General features: G+C 34.1%; 1 protein-coding gene across 1 annotated transcript in view; it reads left to right on the top strand.

Annotated features, from left to right (window-relative positions):
* The window catches only part of LOC108490129 (adhesion G protein-coupled receptor B3-like), a 73,656-nt gene that overhangs the window by 41,717 nt on the left and 9,376 nt on the right, over window positions 1-22,563 (top strand). Inside the window, exons 3-5 of the mRNA XM_017795233.1 lie at window positions 4,333-4,537; window positions 5,604-5,679; window positions 19,599-19,701. Of these exons, the coding sequence (XP_017650722.1) occupies window positions 4,333-4,537; window positions 5,604-5,679; window positions 19,599-19,701 (384 nt within the window). The remainder of the gene's footprint in view (window positions 1-4,332; window positions 4,538-5,603; window positions 5,680-19,598; window positions 19,702-22,563) is intronic.

Raw genomic sequence — 22,563 nt, 5'->3', positions numbered from 1 at the left:
ATATATATATATCCAGCATTGAACAGTGATGAATTTCTGTTTTTTATTGCATAAGAAATCAAATCTAGTGTTGTAATGAAATCATGATACAGTGAATGCAGAGTAATTTTTGGAGTACTGAAAATATGCATATTTGTTCAGAGACAATGTGTCCTGTCATGTTTCTTCTAAGTGCTGTAATTTGTAAGAAAGGCTATTTTTAAACATTTTAGGAGAATTCTTCTGTCACCAAGCACTCATAGTTACTGGAGTTAATGAATCCATTACTACAAAAGCACAGTATGCATTGTGAACTTACACATTGTGTTTATGTCACTCTGTTGGCACTAGGCACATATTTACTGAGTTGTAGTTTAGTGGATTAAATTTTTGAATTTCATCTCTTTAGTAGTAGTCATATAACATTCTAGCTTTCCCTTTTCTTAAAGACTAACTCTATCTAATTTACCTAAGTGGCTTGAATAGTGAAAAATGGAAGGAATTGGGAATTGGATTGGTCCAAATGTCTTTCACAAGACTCAAAGAATTAGGAAACAAGTCATCTCTAAATTATGCTTGCTGTGTCAAAATAGACTTTATCATTAATGACTGAAGGTTCATATAGAGCCAATATATCATCTGAAATACCTGCCTAAGAAAGTGGGAGTAAATATGTGTAATTTAAAACACCTCATAATTTTAAAAACATGTTAATTTACAAATATCAGTAATTAAGATGTTAATATTTGAGCCACAGAAGTCTACAAGTAATGTCATTTTTAGAAAGCTTTTATTGAAATTACTTTGAGAAACACATTGTTAAGAGACATTTTAAATGTTCTCACCACAAAAATGAAAAGTATGTGAGATATTGCACATAGTAATTAGCTCAGTGTGAATGGTCACAATGTATATACACATGTATGTGTGTATTAAAACATGTTTTATATGATAAATATATATTTTGAATATTTAATTAGAAACACATTTTAAAATAGAATAAAATAATTTAAAAACAGATACATTCCAGCATGTGAATTAACATCTAGACAAAAATCTCACTTCATACGTAGAGAACATAGAGTAATATATGCATATATAGATAGATAGATAGAGATAGATAGATAGATAGATAGATAGATAGATAGATAGAGTTTTTCTTTTTTTTTTTTTGACAAAGTCTCACTTGGTAGCCCTAGAAACTTTCGATGTAGACCATCCCAGGCTGGCCTCAATCTCATGTCAATTTGCTTGTCTCTGCCTCCTGAGTATTAGGATTAAAGGTGTGTGCTGCCAAGCCCAGCATTATATATGTATATTTTATAATTTACTTCTAAAAATATTTTATTTACTATTTACTGTTTTTATTTTATGTGTTTGAGTTTATTGCCTGAATGTATGTAAGTGCACCCATGTTGTGCAATGCCCAAGGAGGTCAGAAGAAGGCATTGGATTCCCCAAGAACTGGAGTTATGGATGGTTGTTAGCAACCATGTGGGTGCTGGGAATCGAACCTGTGTCCTCTGCAAGAGCAGTCAGTGCTCTTAACCTCGAAGCCATCTCTCCACCTCATATTTGTGTGTATGTGTGTTTCTCCCTATCTCTCTCTCTCTCTCTCTGTCTCTCTCTCTCTGTGTGTGTGTGTAAACTGCATTACTAAGTATAATAAAAAAGTCAGTTTTTTGTTTTCTTCAGAAAACCATGAAATTTACACTTGTGAACAAATAAATGTCCCATATACAAGGTCTCCTGTAGCCCCAGCTGGCCTAGAACTCACTATGTAGACCAGGCTGGTCTCGAACTCATAAAGATCCACCTGCCTCTGCCTCTGAGTGCTGGAATTAAAGGAGTGAGCTACCACACCCGGCCATAATTTTTTTTATTCCTTCGTTCTATACTATGTTGAGAAGCACAATCTTTCCTATGTAGTCATATTTAACAGTCTAATGTATCTTCAATGAAAGAATGTACTTCATGAAGCAAGATACCAGCCTGTATTACTATGTCAAATTCCATATTCATGATATAGTGTTAAGCTACCATTTACTCCGGTAAAGTGATCTCTAATGGATACAAATATTTCTCTCTCTGTCTCTGTCTCTGTCTCTCTGTCTCTATCTTTCTCCCTCCCTCCCTCCCTCCCCCTCTCTCTCTTTCCTCTCTCCTCTCTCTCTCTTTCTTTCTCTCTACATTGGGTCTTACCATGTAGCCCCAGCTGGCCTGGAACTTGTTATGTAGACCAGGATAGCTTCATTCTCATAATGAGCTACCTGCTTCTGCCTCCTTACTACTTGGATTCAAGACATGTGTCAACATTCCTGTTAATGTCCTACATTTAAAAAACTTGCTTTGTGTTTATTTTTTGTTTTCTATCATCTATCATCTATCTATCTATCTATCTATCTATCTATCTATCAATCTATCTATCTATCAATCTATCATCTATCTATCTATCTATCTATCTCTCTATCTATCTATCTATCTATCTATATCTATCTATCTATCATCTATCAATCATCTATCATCTATCATCTTTCTATCTATCATCTATCTATCATCTATCTAAAGTTTTAGACCTCAGTGTCCAACCATTTACTTATTCACTTCTAGTTTAAATTCCGTAATAATTGAAAACAGCCTGTGAAAGACAACTTTGATGTCTTCTCATCAGTTTTTAAAACACGTAATGAAATAAATTTTCCCTAAACTTCAAGATAAATAAAGAGTAGAAAACATTTTAAGTAATTTTGCACATTCTAGTTTAAGAAATTGAAGACAGTATGTTTTACCAGTGTGATGACTGTCTATCTATAAACAGCAGAAGGCTAATAGCTCTAGGGACATTTGAGTGGGGTATTTATGCACAGGAAAATTATCTTGTTTTAATTTTTTTTAAGAAAGCTAAAATAATTACAGTTGTTATTCGAAAATGGCATTTGACAACCATAACTAATTTACATGTTACCCAGTACCTTTTTTCCTTCAACATTTAGTTAGCAAATCCTTTCTAAACATAATATGTCAAATTGCAGGCCAAATGAAATTCCATCCTGTGCTGATAATGGATGTGTATAATAACTAGAAAGAGCTTTCATAAAGTATAATTTCACTGGTGTGATGCCATAATACATAACCAATTTAATTTGAAACTGTGCCAGTGGTGCACTAATATATTTATACTACTAATATTGTTAAAATCTTAATTTTATCCTCTCTTGTTTTAAATTACAAGTTCTTTTAGAATAAAATCCACTTATGAAGAGCCTAATGGTTTTTACTTTAGCTTTCCTATTGTGATAGCTTTTACAGTTTTCCATCATCTTTCCACTCATAAACTCCATGGGACACTCAAAGCATTAATGTAGGACAAATATGGGTCTATGTAAAAATTTAAAAATTGTACTTCTTAGTTGAAACATGTATATAATGTATAATCTGTAGGTGCTTAAGTATTTATCATCTTAAACCTTGTTTTATATGTGTGTGTACCTATAAAATAAATTTCAATATTACATGTAATAAATATGTAGTTAAACTTCCCCTAAGAGATCATTAAAATTTTCCATGTATATTAAAGTACTTATTGCTAGGAAAGACAACCCCTGATAACATGTATATTTTTTTACTTTGAATTTAAGGGAAAGTCAAGATTATGTTGTTATTAATGTACTTGATATTTCTGTATGTAAAATCAATGTTGTGGTAATACACTGTTATCAGTGCTGCATCACCTCTATTCTGACAGTTCTTTCAATGTGATATGGCTTCTTGTCAGTGTCTTCAGAGGACCCCATCTAAACCATAGCAAACTAGTTCAAATAGTAATGCAGGGTCAAAGATCGCCCAGCAGTTAAGAGTACTTGTTGCTCTTGAAGAGGACCCAAGTCAGGCTCCCAGGACCCACATGAGGTAGGGTTTGCAATTGTATGCAACTCCAGTTCCAGGTGACCCAACACATTCTTCTGGTCTCCAGGGGCACCTGCATGCACATGGTGCACATACAGAGAAGTCGGCACACACACATATACATAAAATAGAAGTAAATAAAATTCGAGTTTTAGTTTATCAGTTTGTAAGCTGAACTATTTAAAAGAAAATGCAGTATGGCTTCTAACAGCTGGCATAGAGAGCAGTCATCAAGAAGCAATGTGACATTTTCTGTGGGTTCCCTTGGGATACTTACATTAGCATTGGCCATCATTGTATGATTCCTAATGAAACCAACCAAAACCCACTGATGAGTTTCCAACTCTCAGGAACAACATTGCCTAACAAACATGTTTTGATGCTCTGTTAAATGTGAATTTGACTTGAAATTCTGTTCTGAATATATGTCAATTTTAATTTGATCAGTTTGATTGCAGTAACAAAGCAAGACTAGCTGACAATATCATTTCTTTTTCAATAGTGGCTAGTATTCAGAAGCATCCTGCAGCTTCCGTTCTAACAGACATCAACTTCCCAATGAAAGGACAGAAGGCAATGGTGGACTGGGCAAGAAATTCAGAAGATAGGGTAGTTATTCCAAAAAGCATTTTTACTTCTGTATCATCAAAAGGTAAATATGTGGAATAATTTAAGCTTTGACCCAAACATTTCTGATAAGGTCACTTTGTGAAACATTAGGTATGACTCCCAATATATTAAATAATTTTGAAATGGTTTAAAAACATCATTGTAAACCAATTTAGTAAATGTAGACACGTACTTGATCTTTAAATCAAGAAATTTATTAAAGGGGAAGATGTATTAGATTGGAGAAAAATATAACTGTTTACCATTGACCTGAGGTTGATATAGTTAAGTTTCTCTACTAAAAGTTTCCTATCAAGATAAAGCACCTGGCTCAATACCTTAATTTTAGATGCTGAAATATGATTACATTTTAATGCAAAGTCGGTTTTGTTTCTAACTCACCTTAAAATTCACTTCGCTTTAAGGGTATTATTTTGTTCTATGATAGTTAACATATATAAGACAAAATGAGATTTTATTTTAAGAACCTGCTTAAGATTTCCTTCAAAACTGACATATGGGATCTGGAGATACAGCTTAGTGGTTAAGAGCTCAGGCAGCTCTACCAGAGGACCTGGGTTTGGTTCCCAACACACACAGTGGCTAATAACCAGCTTTAATTCCAGTTCCAGGTGATTCAATGCCCCCTTCCGGCCTCCATTGGGCATTGCACAATCTAGGTGCACTTACATACATGCAGGCAAAACACACAAATACATAAAAATAAATAAAGTGGCATGTGTTCTTAATTCTCACTTTGGTGATTCTAATCTTAAATCTTAATGATATTGAAGAGAAATGATGTCTTTCTTCCATATCACTGGGAATTGAAATTCTTTAAATGCACCTGAGGATAGTTCTTATCTCAGCCTGGTGGGGGAAGGATTGTTCCTGATGGCAAAATCATTAAGAACACTATCTTCTACAACTACTTGGTTAAGACAGTGTGGCCAACATTCCCAGGCATGGCTAAGGGTAAATTTTTGCTACACGGCTTTATCTTTACCCAAGAGAAGATATTGAAATACTGTTGCGATTGGTAGATTAAAGTTTTGTATGACTGCATTTCCTTATGATTTTAATAACATTTTTCATTTTATTATTTCTAGAATTAGATGAATCATCTGTATTTGTTCTTGGAGCAGTCCTATACAAAAACTTAGACCTAATTTTATCCACTTTGAGGTAAGTTACAATGGAATAAGCTGTTATAATCTTTGTAAATTATTTTAAATGTGATTATAATTCATTCCATGAAAATAGTCAAACTAGCTTTATAATATAAAAGCATCTTTTTAAATAGAAAATACCCACTTAATGAATAGGTTATTAGCATATGATATATTTCAAAACAGCTAACAAAGACAATTTCAGTGTCTGATTATAGCCCTGCATTTTTTTTTTTGTTAACTTATCATGACCTGTCTGAAGAATAAAAAGAAAAGAGATGGGGGAACCCCTCACCACCCTCTAATAGAATGGGTCATTGTAAAATTCATTTGTCTTCTCTTTTTATTTGTGGTTAATGGTACTTTTCATTGATATCACATGAAATTAGAGTGTCAGGATGGATGGGAAAACATAGTTTTGTTCTTCATTTGCACAAGATCTCAAATTGCTTCAAAATACATTTTCAGTTACAACTGCATTAAGAAAAATGCTGTTCAATTAATGACTATTTTTGGAAGAAATCCATTGACTTTTTTTCCTCTCAGGCATTAAAATGTTGCATATAGTAATTCTACCAAAATTCACTTACTTATCCTATTATCTTACCTACTTTGTTAACTCTCATAGGAAATGGTCTTTACCTCTATTTGGATAGTGAACTTATTATTCAGGATGACCTGTCTACTTACACCATCTCATTTTGGAGATTTGAGATCAAGTTTTACTTTAGTTAACACAGACTCCTTGCATTGATCTATTCCCTCATACTCTCATAAATAAAGTTTTATGTTTTTAGGGAGGAAATCACATGAATGATGCATACAGTTTTATCAGAGGCACAGTATAGTTCAATAAATAAACATAATTAGAGTTTAGTCCAGCAGAAAAAGGCCTCCTAGGGAGTAGGAGTGACTAGTCATGATTCTTTGGAGAAACTCTCTCTGCATGAAGCACATTCCTAATGTAGGTGTTAGATCACCCAGAGTCCCTGTTGATGCAGTATGTCCTGTCTCTAGAGAGAGTCAAGGGCTTGTCTTTAACTCCTTTCTCCTCTGGACTGAATTTGGACTTCTGGCTTCATGAAAACTTGTTTATATGCATAGTTACATGTAAAATATATTTATTCCTTATAAAAGGCAAAAAGGAGAAATTTTCTAAAGTTAAAAGTGCCCACATAAATTAGACCCTTATTTCCAAAAGCCGTTCATTTATGTAAACCTTATCTTTGAATAACTCTGAATTAGACACTAACATCATGTTTAATTTCAATTAAACATGACAAAAGCTTCACAACCTTCTCTAGTCACTCAGCCCTTCACTTCAACTGCTTTCAGGTCAAATTTGGAATAGAAATACTTTGTGAGCGATCTTGTGCTATTTGCTGCTGAGGTCTACAGTGAATGCAAATAAATACTCAACCTACTCAATCTAAAAACAAAACATAAAATGCTATAAATTATTACTTTCCTTCCTAGATGGCCAACAGAGTTGCATGATTACTTGTTCTATATAATATAACTAAACTCTCTCTTCTATCCAACAAAAACATAATGTTCCAAGTTTAAGAAATCCATGTGATCTGAGCTGGATTTTTGTCTGATTGAGTTGGCATGGATCTTGTGCACGCTGTCAGCCCCCAAACCTAATCTTGAAACTATTGGCAACTGATTACTGCTGGGTGAAGGAGAGTAGATCTTCTTTAGGGAGTGACTCTACATAGGCTGACTAGACTCCAGTGGATGATCTTGCACCAAAGGACATCTAGGTGCAAATACTTCATGGGAAAGGACTGCATGCGTATAGACAGAATGCATGAAATTTGGTGGGGCGGGGGGCTATGGGAGGGTGAAGATAAAGGAATGGGTCTAAATTTGATTGAGATCTATTATATGAAATGCACAGAAACTCAATAAAATATTTTTAAATGTTCGACAACAACAAAAAAAGAAATTCATGTAGTCACAGAAGTTGGAAATTTATCTAAAACTATCACCCATTTTTGAAAAGGAAGAGAAAGCATTTAATTAGAATTTCGTATTAACTTTTAATCATAGCAGAGACAGTTGTCACTTACAATGACTAGTTGAAAAATTGTGTTTTGATGAATGTAGCAGAGAATAATTTGGAAGACTGGTTCTCCTAACATCACTTGTAACACAAATGGATTCAGTATGGCACTACTACACATATAAGTGTAGGAACAAATCTTAATGGTTCTTTCAACTCCAAACATTATCTTTAACTATAGAATTTACATATTCTTTATGTTATATATAGGAGTTAGAACTAGACACAGTTGAGTGACTATAGATAATGATAAAGTTTTGCATATTTTAATATAGATAGAGAGGATTTTGAGTGTTCTTACAACAAAATAATGATGTTTGAAATGATAAATATTACCTTTATGTTGATTGAAACATTATATAATGTAGACCAGGTTCAAACATTGCCTGTATCTCATAAATATGTACATTTATTATGTCTTATGAACATTTTAAATGTTGACATTATTAATACTCTTTATCAAGAAATTCAGTAAATGCCTATAGGAAACAATTTACATGCATATGGTTGCTCCGCAGTTGAGAGAACTAAATGCTTACGATGAAATGTCTGTGGAAGAATTCTTTGAAAGATGAAATCCTAAAGTTTAGTTCTCCTTTCTTAATATATTAAATAAAGAATCCACTAAACATTCTCAGGGCTTTTTTTTCCTTCAAAATTTTTTTCCAGGAAGTCCAGTGAATAACTGTACCAGTCAATTATGGATGTGCTAAATAAAAATATACCTATTAACAGATAACAGCAATTCAGTCACTCAGCAAACATGCTGTGCAGGACCCTGCTGATCCCTCAGTATTAATTAATTCTTTTAAATATGCTCCACTGTTAAAACTCCCAGAACAATGCTTAATAAATAATGAAAGGCAAAGACTTTTTTGTGGAGCAATTATCCTATCTGATAGAGTAGCCTAATTAATATTTTTAGAGAGCTACATAGAAGATTAGTAGTTTATATTCTGAAACTATTTTAGAATAAAGGAAAAAGCACCTGCATCATGTTATTTCAAAATATAAGTGTATTTGAATTGAACCCATTACTTATGTATGTGAAGAAAATATATGTTCACAGTTAAAATGTTTTTGTATGTTAACTGGGCATGGTGATGTATTAAGGAGGCAGAGGCAGGGGGATCTCTGAGATTGACACCGGTTTGGTCTATAGAGAGTTCCAGGCCAGCTGGGGTTATGGCAAAGCTCTGTCTAAAACAACAGAAGGTGTTTTTGTATGATTAGGTACTATTTTTAAGTTTTCATGAAGTATTTTCTCAGTGATCATTTTACTAAATATCTAATGAAATAGTTGGATCCAAGATTCTCCCTATACAATATAGTGTTATATTTGCGGTGAGGTTTGTATTTTGATATGATTATTTTCAAACTGAACCAGGATCTATGAAGGAAAACCAGATACAATATCTCAAACAATTATAATTAAGCATTTTCTTCACATAAGGACATGGAAAATTTTACATTGTTTCTATTTTTATTTAGATAGGTCTTTCCTTTTCTCTTCCCCTAATATGTACTCCACTGTTCTTCAAGGTACAACTTTTATTTTGCTATTGGTTTTCTTCCATTTTTAAAAGTAGGATACTTCAAGGCCAGTGAGATGACTTAACCTGTGGCCAGGCCAAATGACCTGAGTTCAAACCTCAGGACAAACATGGTGGAAGGAGAAGACTGACTCCTAGAAGAAATTGTCCTCTGACCATCATAGACTCTCTCTCTCTCTCTCTTTCTCTCTCTCTCTCTCTCTCTCTCTCTCTCTCTGTGTGTATGCCTACACTAAATAAGTAAAAGGGTAAAAACATTTAAAAAATTAAATTACAACAATCCAAACTGTTCCCTCCAGTAAAGAGCATGAACTCTACTCATCTAAATTAAATATGTAGCACTCTCAGTGTTCTAATTTTATCCTTCTTACGAATGATTCCTCACAGTTAATTGCTATAGAACCACAACAGATATGATGGTATAATCATATAATCCTATAATCCTACCCTTCAGGAGACTGAGGCAGACAGTAGTATTGAGAGTTTGAAGCCAGCCTAGGCTATGGAATGAGACCCTAAATCAAAAAATATACCCATGTCTCCTGAAAACCATATATTTCCCAGAGGAGGTGGTTACACGTGGGCAGTCTCACTGAGCCCTAGGTTTGGCCTGTTGACAACAACGCAGGCTGTTGCAGCCAAGTTCTGGGTTTTTGAGCCTTGCCTCATCTCTGACTATGGGAGAGCCTTGCAGGGGCTGCTCTGGTCGGAGGGTCCTATAAAGGAGCTGACACAGCATCATACAGACTCTGCTTATACCTAGAAATTCACAAATCTGCAGGCTGGCTAGATCAGAAACTGCTGTGGAAATTGTACAGCATGCCATTACATTTTTGGAAGCCAGTTTGGCAATGTCAACTAAGTAAGAAATATATTTTCATTGATCGAGCAATTCTACTTCTAAGAACTTACCTTAAGGAAATTATATCCAAGAGAAATAAATAGTATATCCAAGCATCCATCAAGCCAAGGACAGAAGTAGATGTAAACAAACCTTTCCATTTAATACTTGTTTTTTTCAGTTTTCTGGGGAAACCACAGTACTTCTGAATATGGGAGGAGTGGGAAGACATAGGAAAACAGAATCATGGTTTGTTCTTTTGTTTTGTTTTGTTTTCCAAACAGGGCCTCCCTGTAGCCTTAGCTGGTGTGGAACTCATGTAGACCAGACACCAGACTGGCCTCCATTCAGCTGCATATCTTTTAAATACATTTTAATGTAAATATTAACAAGTGAAACAATAAAAGCCATCTAAGATTATATGTAAATTCCATTGTCGTATTAAAATGTGAGGAAAATTAAAGAAATGTGAAGAGATACAGTGTTTTTTTCTAGCTATAAGAAATTATGTTTGAAAACTGAAAACACTTCAATAATGCAAAATCACATACATTTCTATCATGTACACTAAATTAATAAGGATAAATGAGACAGTAATTTTATATATCTAGGACATGAAACACATTTACATTCTTAACAGTAAGGAATTAAACACAAATGGGAAAAGACAATTAACTAAATGCTACTGGAAATAACAGGAATACAAAGACAATCACTTTTACAGTAAGGCATTCAGAAAACAATCAGCCTAAGCAATCAGCTTCCTCGAGAAACATGTTCCATATCCTTGAGACCTAAATGTTGAACCACACTGCTCCAATCTGAGACTGCAAAGACATGAGATTTTACAAGATTCTAATTTTTTTTGAAGGTTCCATTGTAAAAACATTAGATATTCAAATTATCCTTCAGGATAGAAGATTGACACTACTAATAGTATAAAATAATATAGGAATACATTACTCATAAAATCTGGGCTTAATTTAGCAATACCTTTAAAAACATAACTTACATTCCTTGATCATTACTATTTTTGAGATTTTAAATTCTACAGCTGTTAGAAATCAAAAACTCGAATTTCTAGTCTGTCACCTTAACAATTCTGCCCCAAATATAGCTGCCAAACTTGAATTTCTAATTGGTGTTCAATTTCTAAATAAAGCAAATAGATTTATCTTATCTTGGTGAAGTCCCCCACCTACCACGTTAGTATAGGCCTCAAACTATGACTGTTAAACATCCAATAAAGGTTAGTTCCATCAGTCTGCTGGTACTTTTAATTATCATGTGCTTTGTAGATAAGGCTTGCATAAAAAACCAAATATTCTCAGATAAGCCTTGACTGCATATACATATATGTATATATATATAGTTGTTCTTGTTGCTGTTCCTTAAACTAGTTGACCATACTATGACATTAGAAATTTTATTACATATATTTTTTGTCTCATCCTTTATATATCATAACAAACCTACACAGACCTTCATCATTTGCTTAAGCTTTCTCATGTTTTTCTATTTTAGAAAATATCTCCATTTCATATCCTTTTAACACCTTTTACATTCTCATTTTCTTTATTTTTAAAATAATTATGAGATATAATAGCACTGACAAATAAATTTTCCCACTGTTATGAGACTTCTTTTCCTTGGGATGCAAAGCAATGCTTATTCCCCTTTAAGGTTCTAGAATCGAGTCAATGTTTGATTAAAGTTTTACTGGGGAACCAATGAATTTATTGAGCTTACTTACTGAGATAACTGAGGGGTTGCTGAAGTGTATGTATGTCCTGAGGGTATGAACACTGGAAAGCCTTTACCCAGCATGGGTCATGCCCTCTCTTCCTAGCCTTCCCCAGATTGTATACTTTTGCCCTCCCCAAATCCAGGAGGCCATGTGTGATCAGGGCCAAATTACATACAGTTGGCTGGAAAGACTGGCTGGATATGCCAGTGATGGTCCAATAACCCTCCTTGGCCCTCTTTTATAGAATGAGCACAACTGTCAACAATCTCAATTGTGACGATGTTTAGTGATAAGGCTCAGCCGAAGTCATGATGATGGTAGTTATTTCATGGAGAAGGGACTGCTGTACAGCATCATCTTATTAAAAAGATATGAAATTTAAAAGGATTTAGTGCTAGGATCCATAGATGAGGGAGAACATATGTTTTTTTTTTTTCCTGAGTCTGTGTTACTTCACTTAGTATAACAGTTTCTATATCCATCCATTTACCTGCAGATATCATTATTTCATTTTTCTTTACTGCTGAATAGAACTCTGTTGTGTAAATATACCACATTTTTCTTAACCACTCATCATTTGAGGGACACTTAGGTTGCTTCCATCTCTTAGCTATTGTGAAAAGAGTAGCGACTAACATGGTTGTACAAGTGTCACTACAATAGGATGAGTCCTTTGGGTATATGCCAAGGAGTGGTATAACTGGGTCATATGGTACGGACATTTTTAGTTTGTTAGGAGTTCTCCACACTGTTGACCATAGAGGTTTCGGGAGTTTGCAATCCCACCAGCAGTGGATGAGCGTTCCCCTTTCTCCACATTCTTGCCAGCATTTGGTATCATTTGTTCTCTTGATCCTAGCCAGTCTGATTGGGGTAAGGTGAAACCTTAGGGTGGATTTAATTTGCATTCCCCGTTTTCTGTAGAGGTTGTATGTGTTTGCAATCCCACCAGCAGTGAATGAGCATGCCCTTTTCTCCACATCCTTGCCAGAATTTGGTATCGTTTGTTCTTTTGATCCTAGTCAGTCTAATTTGGGTAAGGTGATACCTTAGGGTGGTTTTAATTTGTATTTCTCTAATTACTAATGATATTGAACACTTTTTGAGAAGTTTCTTAGCCATCTTTCTTTCTTCCTTTGAGGACTCTCTGTTTAGATCTTTTAGCCCGTCTTTTAATTGGATCATTTGGTTTCTCGATTCTTTGTTTTTTGAGTTCTTTATATATTCTGGATGTTAAAGCTCTGTCAAATATCCCTGGTGAAGACTTTTTTCCCACTCTGTGGGTTTTCTCTTCACTTTTTTGATTGTTTCTTTTGCTGTACAGAATCTTTTTAGTTTAATGAGGTCCCAGTTGTTGATTGCTGACTTAATTCCTGAGCAACTTCTGTCCGAGTTAGAAAATCCTTTCCTACACCTATATCTAATAAGTTATTGTCAATATTTTCATCTAATACTTTCAGGGTTTCCAGTTTCACATTGAGGTCTTTGATCCATTTGGAGTTGACTTTTGTGCAAGGTGAAAGATTAGGATCTAGTTTCAGTCTTCCACAGGTTGAGATCCATTTTTCGCAGCACTCCTTGCTGAAGATGTTGTCTTTCCTTATGTGAGGATATTCAATCTATAAGATCATCTTATCTGCTCACAGAAATATTTTATTTTCTGCCTTTAATTTCTTCTTCTTACCTTGCTGCCTTCTCTAGGACTTTTAGTTAATATGTTGAATACAACTGACAGTAGAAAACATTCTGTCTTTGCTCCTGATTCTAGCAATAAATTTATACTTACAGTTTTCATCATAAAGTATGCTAGTGGTGGCTTTTGCATGTCTGGTCTCTACTATGTTAACATAATGTGCTTCCATTCTTAGCTTCTTCAGTGCAATTTTCCAGTGTTAAGTTTTGCCAAATGTTCTTTTGTCATTAATTGAAATATTATGCATTTCTCTTCTCTCCCTGTCCCTTTCACTTGCTCTCACTCTATCTCACTCTCACTCTCGCTATCCCTTATTTGTTTTACATTTTCCAGTGTTGAAAATGGAGCCCACGGCTCTTGTTCTAATAATGCAGCATATTCTATTCATTGATTTCCATACATGCATTTCATGTATCAAATTATTGCTGCATTCCAGAATCAGACACATCTGATTTTTTTAATGTTCTTTTTTTTTTAATTTTAGAAGTTCAATTAGATGCTTTACATTTTCTGTAGGGAACAGGTGAAGGTACACTGAGGCTGTAGAGGAATAATAGAAAAACGATGGAAAACCTCTTGATGCCTGGGAATGGAAAAGCTCCAGTGTCAGAGCCTTGGGGCCCAGGACCACATACATATGAAGTCAAGACTCTAGCTGGCCATTAAGGGAGGTGGGATGTCCATTCCTGAGACTCAGTCCTCCCAAGGCTACACACTGCAAATGACAGAAACCTCTGTCCCTCTCATAAGTCTCATACAGAGGCAAAGTCACTACCATACACAACTTGGGACCTCAGGATAGGGTTCTGGGAGAATGCAATAACTCAGAGAAGGCTAAAAACTGCTCCTTCCATCATCCAATCTGCTCTACCATGAGTCCACCACCAAAGGAATGTTCAGCAACTCACAGTTGGGAACCATAGCTCTAGATTCCCAACCCCATCTGATTGATCTTGGTATATAATCTTTTCAATTTGTTTCCAAATTCAGTTTTCTAGTATTTTAATGAGGATGTTTTTCCTAATCTATGCAATATTTTTGCAATATTCTATGGGAATATTGTTTTGTAGACCTTTCTTGTAGAACTTCTGCCTGACTTTGGTAGCAGACTAATGATGGCTTCATAAAATCCATTTGGAAGTATTTTTTCCCCCTACTTTATTTGTTTTTGCAAGAGTTTAAAGAATGATGTTGATTTTTCTTTAATTGTACTTGGAATTCTCCAATGGAGCTATCTGGTCTTGAGCATTCTTAATTTAGAGTATACAAATGTACTATTTCTAGTTAAATCCCCTTATAAATTCCAAATATATAATTACATATTATATATAGCCATATAAACCTTTAACCATAAGTCTGTTCAGAAATTTTATTTCTTCTTGATTTAATCTTGAAAGGCTGTATATGGATATGAATTTACCTACTTTCTCCCAGCCTATCTTATTTGTTAGCATATGATTAATTACATATAGCAAGATCTTGTGGTCCTCGTTATTTCTATGACATCAGCTACAATATTTCTTTCTTAATTTCGGATTTTTCATATTAAAGACCTTTATTTTTTCTTAATCTAGTGAAGAGATTGTCAATTCTGTTACTATTTCAAAACACACTTCTTAATTTTTTTTGATCTTTCCATTTTCAATGTTGTTTCTTTTGACCCTTAACAGTATTCTTTTCTTTTTGGATATTTATTGTATTTTCTAGTTCCTGGAGATATAAACTTAGATTTTTTATTTGAGCTCCTCCTTTTGTGTCCACCATTCTAATCTTCCTCTTGCTACCATTCCTGCTGGGCTCTATAAGTTCAGTATATGGTGTTTTCTTACACTTGTCTCAAAGTGTTTTCTAATACCCCTTTTGATTCCTTCCTTAACACACTGGTTGATTGAGAGTGTATTAATTTTTACATATTTGTATATAGTCTTGCTTAGCTATTGATTTTCAGTTTTATGACTTTGTAGTTGTAAAGGGTGCTTGGTATGATTTCAGGCACCCTTAAAATTTATTAGGACTACTTTTGTGGCTTCACAGGTGATCAGTCATGGAGCATGCTCTGTATGTATTTAGAAAATACCTTGTTCTTCTATTGTATGGAATATTCTATCTGTTAGGAACAATTTGTCTTCAATGTTACTCATGTCCTCTCTTTCCTTTCAAATCTTCTGTCTGTTCATCTAGCCATTATAAACAGGGGAATGAGATTCCTGATTTTTGTGTCACTAATTCCCCTTCACTTATGTCAGGATTTGCTTCATGTATTTGTGCCCTCTTCTAGGAGCACATGAATTATCATTGTCATACCTTACTGGCGAATTGATGTCACATCATATTCTCTCTCTCTCTCTCCAAATAGTCCCCCCTTCTACTTTCACATCACATATTAGTTCCCCCCTGTTTTCTTTCTTTCTTTCTTTCTTTCTTTCTTTCTTCTTTCTCTTGTTTTTTGAGACAAGATTTCTTCCCTCTAACCCCAGCTGTCCTGGAACTCACTATATCACTGTATAGACCAAGCTGACCTCAGTCTAACAGAGATCTCCCTGCCTCTGCTACCTGCATCCTGGTATTAAAGATGTGCATCACCTCACTGGACTCTTTATCTCTTGGTACAGTTTTGAACTTAAGATCTACTTTATCTGACATTAATATCAATGCTGCTTTCCTTCAGTTACCATTTGTGTGAAATAGTCTCCATCCTTTTATTTCCATCCTATGCATATAGTTTTTTAAATCACTCTTATATACATCTGCACTGCATTTTACGTCATATTTTTCCTGACACTAAGAGATGGACAGTGTTTTTTAAACACTTTAAGACTGCAAAACTGTGAAAAATAAGTTGATTCTTCTCTGAGTGAATACCAGCTAGCACAAATCTCAAGGACAAGGAAGAACTTTATTACTTTAGTCATGAAATCCATTTGGCTGTAAGATCTGCTTTCTTAACAATGAATACCAGCGTGTCCCCAGCCAGGAAGCATTAGTAGATCACCGAGCCTGACATGGCACATCGGGAGCCAGCTATTCACTTATGCAAATTATAATAAGTTGATGGAATAAATTAAAGATGCTTTGTACAGTATATACTTTTTGTAAAATGGAGCCAAAATACAGTGCATATCTGCTCATCTTTCTTTTATTAGGCAATATATTATTATATTCATATTGCATTTCATATCAGCTTGGTAGAAATCTGATGTTTGTTTTGAGTGGTTACCCCTCAAAAATTTCAAGAATGTTTTGAACATTAATATGTACCAAACATAATGAAAATGAAGATGTATAAATGGTAAATGTCATTCTTGCCCTTACTGAGCTTAGAATCTTATGGAAAGAAACAAGTAGAACTGATAGATGATGTGACATAACTAGGTGTATATTTGCTATGATTTTACACAAAGCAAGGAAATATCCACATCAATGGGATAGGTATGCCCATATACACAACTAGGCATACAGTTTTTGGAATAAAGTTTAAATATGCTACAATACGCACTTTGCAAATGCTGTACCACAGATGCCCTTCTCTAGGCACCTTCAACAGACTAGCTGAGTTATGAGGAGCCTGATTCAGTTAACACACTGAACTTTGCTTGCTGCTGATCATCAGACACTCCTGAACACAAAGAGAAGTTGATAAGTACCTTAATAAAATTCCAGACTTCTACATAGAATACCCATTTTTCAGTGATTTAGTTTCATGTATAAATTGAAAATGATGCATGTATATATTATTAAATTTTCTAATATTAATTTAGGTGACCATGTGCTGAGATTTATCAATGGTGGGAAGGTAGATTATAAGGAGAACCAGGTTTAAGGAATTTGAAGAATCTATTAGTATTTTATTTCAAGAAACCAAACCAAATTTCAAATATATTCAGGCTAACCTGAAACATGAGATTGCGTGCTCAGGACTAACAAACTTTTCTCTGGGAGAAATTTATATGATTTTTTTCTGATAATAAAACATACACACACTCCCAGAATTCAGGCTGTAGGCATTTTGCCATTCCCCAGGCCTGTCCACTCTGACAGTGTGATAACTTGCCAGGAAAGTCTTCCAGGTTTGTATTTCCATTTATGCTCACCAGATCCCATGGTTAGTTCTACCCACAAAGGAAAAGAATTTGGCAAAGGGAGCTTGAGTTTTATAGCTGGGTTTTATAACTTTACAATGTAGCATATTTGATTCATTTAAGATTAAATGAAACAATGGATAGTTAACCAGCTCTCTCCGTTTATAACCACTTTTCCCATAATCAAAATAAAATATACTAATGCCTTGTTTTGAATGGTCTTTCTCGCTGTTCCTTAACCAGACTCGATAGTTTAATCAGAAATTAAGAATATTTAAGAAATTCTTTCATGATGTTATTAAATGTATGAAAAATGGAATAAAATATTATCCCACTCAAAATATGCTTCTTGTTCCCATTCTATGGGACAGCCAAGTAAATGGTCTTTAAGTCATAAAATTCTGCGTTAAATACCTTCCTAGTAGAGAAAAATTACCACAAATAATGAGAGCCTCAATGTTGTTCTACCTTATCATAGTACTAGAACTCCAACAGTGTAGCCACTTTAAAAAACAGTGTGACTTATAAACTGAAAATGTGCATATATCTATAAGCAAGCAGTTTCCAGGTATTTGTACAAGGCATAAAAACAGATGTCCACACAAGGCATATATCACAATTTTTCCTAATAGCCAAACATAAAAACTATAAAAACTGAAATAACAGAAGTAATTTAAAGTCAGATTATCTAGTTGGTAAATAGATAAATTATGACATCTGATCTGTGATGTTACTCAATTATAATAAACTAAATGTATGAACCTCAGAATATACTGTGAATTAAGTTAAAACATAAATACGTATATATTATATGACAATATTTGAATGAATTCCTAAAAAAGGTAAATTTATACTGACAGTATGTCCATGTTTTTCTGGGACCATGGGAGAGGTGGGGATCATCTGTAAAGTAGCTCAAGGGTACTGTATAGGGTGAGGGCAGTTGCCTATTTTGGATGGAGATTTTTGCATGGTGATATGCAAGTGGCTAAAGCATTAAGATATGTAATTAGGAATAGTGGATCTTTGTTTTCCGTTATAAATATCCTGAAAAAAAAAAGAATTTTTTAAATGAACTTGTGTTTGAACTTAAGTGAGTTATCTAAAGTAATATATGCCCATTGGAAAATCAAATATTCTATTTGTTCAATATGAAAGCCAAAAATCAAATCCTTTAATTTTACATTTCTAAATAGTGGGTAATCTGTAGCATGTTGTATACTTCAGATGAAAATTTCAATATTCTAAACAATTATTTAGGCATATGTGTTTCTATTTACTGACAATTTCTAATTATGGATGCATATGCTTACACACACAATCACTCTCTGTGGAAGAGCATCACTTGGTAAGGTATTTAAGAAGAAAGGTATGTTCCACAGACTGAGAGCATTGAATAAAACAGTGGCTTGCAAATATCTATTGCTGAAAAGAATAACCAGTGACAATTAGCAATGGCTTTTATTTATATTGAGACTCTGCTTGCTTTCACATTTTTTCACGTTTCAATTTTTCATCTTCATGCATTTTGGAATGATTTTTTAAAAAGCCAAAACAGCACATGTCAAGAAGAGCATTAGTCTCCTGGAGAGTTATGAAGTCCTCCATGAGATAAATGAATTGTACTCAAAGTTTGCCTGAAGGTTCCAATTCACAGTTTATCTTTCTTGCAGGTGAATTTGATTTAAAGAATCAGAATCTCATAACTGTTGTTACTGTTTTCATCTTTTCTGCATATGAAATGGTTTTAATGCCATTATATCTCCCAAAATTTCTGGTTCCAGACAGTGCTTGTTCATAAGAGTAAACTGACTCTATATTTCATGAATAAAATTGAGATATCTCTGTGTGCTTAGGATGTGTTTATTTAACATCATGCTAACAGATGTAGGACAGTGTGAATCATAGTTTTCATCAATCTTTTCTCATTTTAATCATTATTTCTTTCTTTCAGAAATTATACAGTTGTTAATTCCAAAACCATTGTGGTCACAATAAGGCCTGAACCCAAAACAACTGATTCATTTCTGGAGATAGAACTAGCTCACCTGACGAATGTAAGTATCACTCACTTAACATGGAGTTGCTTGCAGAATAACACTTTTAATTACCTTTTGAAATGCCCTTTTAACCAATAAAGTGAGAGCATAGCTTCTACATTTTTATAATCACGAATTAATTTTTATGAACATGTATAGAAGCAGACAGCCATATTATATACTTTCCATTCAAGATAAAACTCTCTCTACTTTACCAAAGAGAATAATTAGTGAACTGCTCATTTGTGCATGCATGTTTATTAGATTCAGCTATCTCCTGGGGGAGGGGTCGCTGTTTGAATAAGAGCCCATGTTAATATATTATGTGGTGGGAAAAAAACCAACATGGATTCAAATGCACTCAACAGTCAGAACTGTAAATCTAATTCAATGGAGAATAATTAACTCAAAGAATATTTTGATATTTTAATATACAGGGTCACACATAAATGTATTAGTACTTTTTTGCTGTTTGAAAATTTCATACATGTGTGCAATGTGTTTTGATCTAGACCACCCCCATTCCTTCCCCTCCAGCTTCTCCATCTCCCCACTATTCCTTCCCCACTTCCTGTATTCTTATTTCTTTATTTCTCTTTTGTTTTTAATCCACCGAATGTACTCGGCACTGCCAATAATGTGTGAATGCAGGGCCATCTACTGGCACATAAGCAGCCTCTCAGTGACCACATCCTTGAAGAAAACTAATTCTCCCTCTCTTGCTTTTACTTTTAATCTTTTTCCTTTTACCTCTATTTTTAGTAAGTGATTGTTTTAGCTTCCTCATTTCTCCAGTGGTCTGCATGAGATCTTACATGCCAGAATGTCAGGCACTTTCCTTAAATCAATCCAAGTATGTCTGAGTCCTCTGGATCTTGTTTAGTCATATATAGAAATGTAAAATGGCTTATCATTTATATATGTACCTACATTATTAAATAATTGAATGATAAAGCCAAGAATGCGATTCCTATCACAACCTTCCTTATGATACTATTTTGCCTCATGTATTTTGCATATATTTTTACTATCCCCTATTAATTTTATATAGTTTTTTTATTATTTAAATACACAGTGATAATAATATTCCTCAATGAAGTCAGAGATTAATTTTATATAGTTTTTTAGTTAGTTAATTAATTAATTAATTTAATGTGTATAATTGTTTTGCCTGCATGTATGTAAGTGTATCATGTAAGAGCAATACCCCTGGAGGCCAGAAGAGGGAGTCTGATCCCCTTGAACTAGAGTTATAGATGGTTGTTAACCACTATGTGGGTGCTGGGAACTGAACTTGGTTCTTCACCAAGAGCAGCAAGTATTCTTAACCACTGAGCTATCTGTCTAGTCCTCCCTACTTACATATTTTTTTAAAAACTGATTAAATAATTTTTCCAACTTAATGTAGCTAGTGAATAACATAATTTGAATCCACATTCTTTAGGCTACAAAACTTTCATATTTTTGCTACTGTGTAATTTCTGATTTCCTACAGAACTCAGCCTTAATTTTATAAAAAGAGTTAATCATTTTCCTTGTGAACTACCTTATCCTAAGATGCCTCAGACCTCCGAAACCATTTAATGAAAACTGCAAATCTTTCTGCAATAACTTTGAAACATTGCAACTAATATTTAAACTGTCAGATGATCTCACTTTTGCCAATGTAACCATGCTGATTCTTTTCCTCAGTATCTACTTCTTTATACCTTATTTTACTGAAAATGATGAGAGACAAAATGAACATTTCAACATTTACTTTTTAATAAGAAATGTATTTACTTGTGTGGCCAAAATTCCCTGAGATTTACCTTTTTGTTTCCTTTTATTGCTTCTTACAGAAATGTTTATACAATTATAGAAAGTGATGTAAACCAGTAAGAAATATTGACCATCTGCACCAATATTATAGGATTGCTGAATAATTAGCATTAGAATATGTACCTTGTGTCTTCTGCACAAGACACTTCTATAAATAAACATTCTTAAGACATTCTTAGATAAAGATAAAATTGTTTACAATCTCAGATAATGTAAATTAGAGGAAAATCTTTCGACAAATTGGAAAAGAGTGACCTCAAAAATAGTTTTGATAAAGAAGTCTCTATTATTTAATTTTCTCATCCCTGTAAAAGAGTATTTGACACAACATCTTGAATGAGGAATAATATATTTTACTACATGGTTTCAGGATGTTCAGTCCATAATAACTTAGTCCTATGAGCTTGAGCAGAACATCATGGGAGTGGGAACAGGTGGCAGATGTCATGCTTTACCTCTTGGTGGGCAGGGAGCAGAGAGAGGAACTAGGTGTCATTTGCAATGTTCAAAGGCACATCCCTCAGTGACTTACTTCTTCCATTGGGCCTCACCTCTTGAAGGTTCCATAACTTCCCCAAATAATGCCCCAAACTGGGGATCTAGGCTTAATACATGAACATGTGAAAGACATTTCATATTCAAACCATAACACATTCTTAAAGTTTGAATTAAGTAAAACCTATTTGAAATGAAATGAAAGCATGTAAATGCTTTGAGTTGAACTTTTCTAGGAATGTTTATTTTGTGAGTTGATATTTAAAAAGAGATAAATCAGGACTGGAGAGATGGCTTAGTGTTTAAGAGCACTGACTGCTTTTGCAGGGGACCGGGGTTCAATTCTCAACACCCACATGGATGTTACAAACCATCCTTAACTCCAGTTCCAGGGGAATCTGAAGCCCTCTTCTGACCTCCACAGCATTGCACGACACGGGTGCTCTCATATACATGCAGGCAATACACTCATATACATAAAAGTTAAAAATAATAAAAAAATAAATAGTTTTTAAAAAGAGAAATACCATATAGAAAGAAATAGTTGTCCATGTATGAGAAACA

Source organism: Nannospalax galili, unplaced genomic scaffold (genome assembly GCF_000622305.1).
Source record: "Nannospalax galili isolate Female #2095 unplaced genomic scaffold, S.galili_v1.0 scaffold2288, whole genome shotgun sequence".
Lineage (NCBI taxonomy): Eukaryota > Metazoa > Chordata > Mammalia > Rodentia > Spalacidae > Nannospalax > Nannospalax galili.
This window is presented reverse-complemented; position numbering and strand designations above follow the sequence as displayed.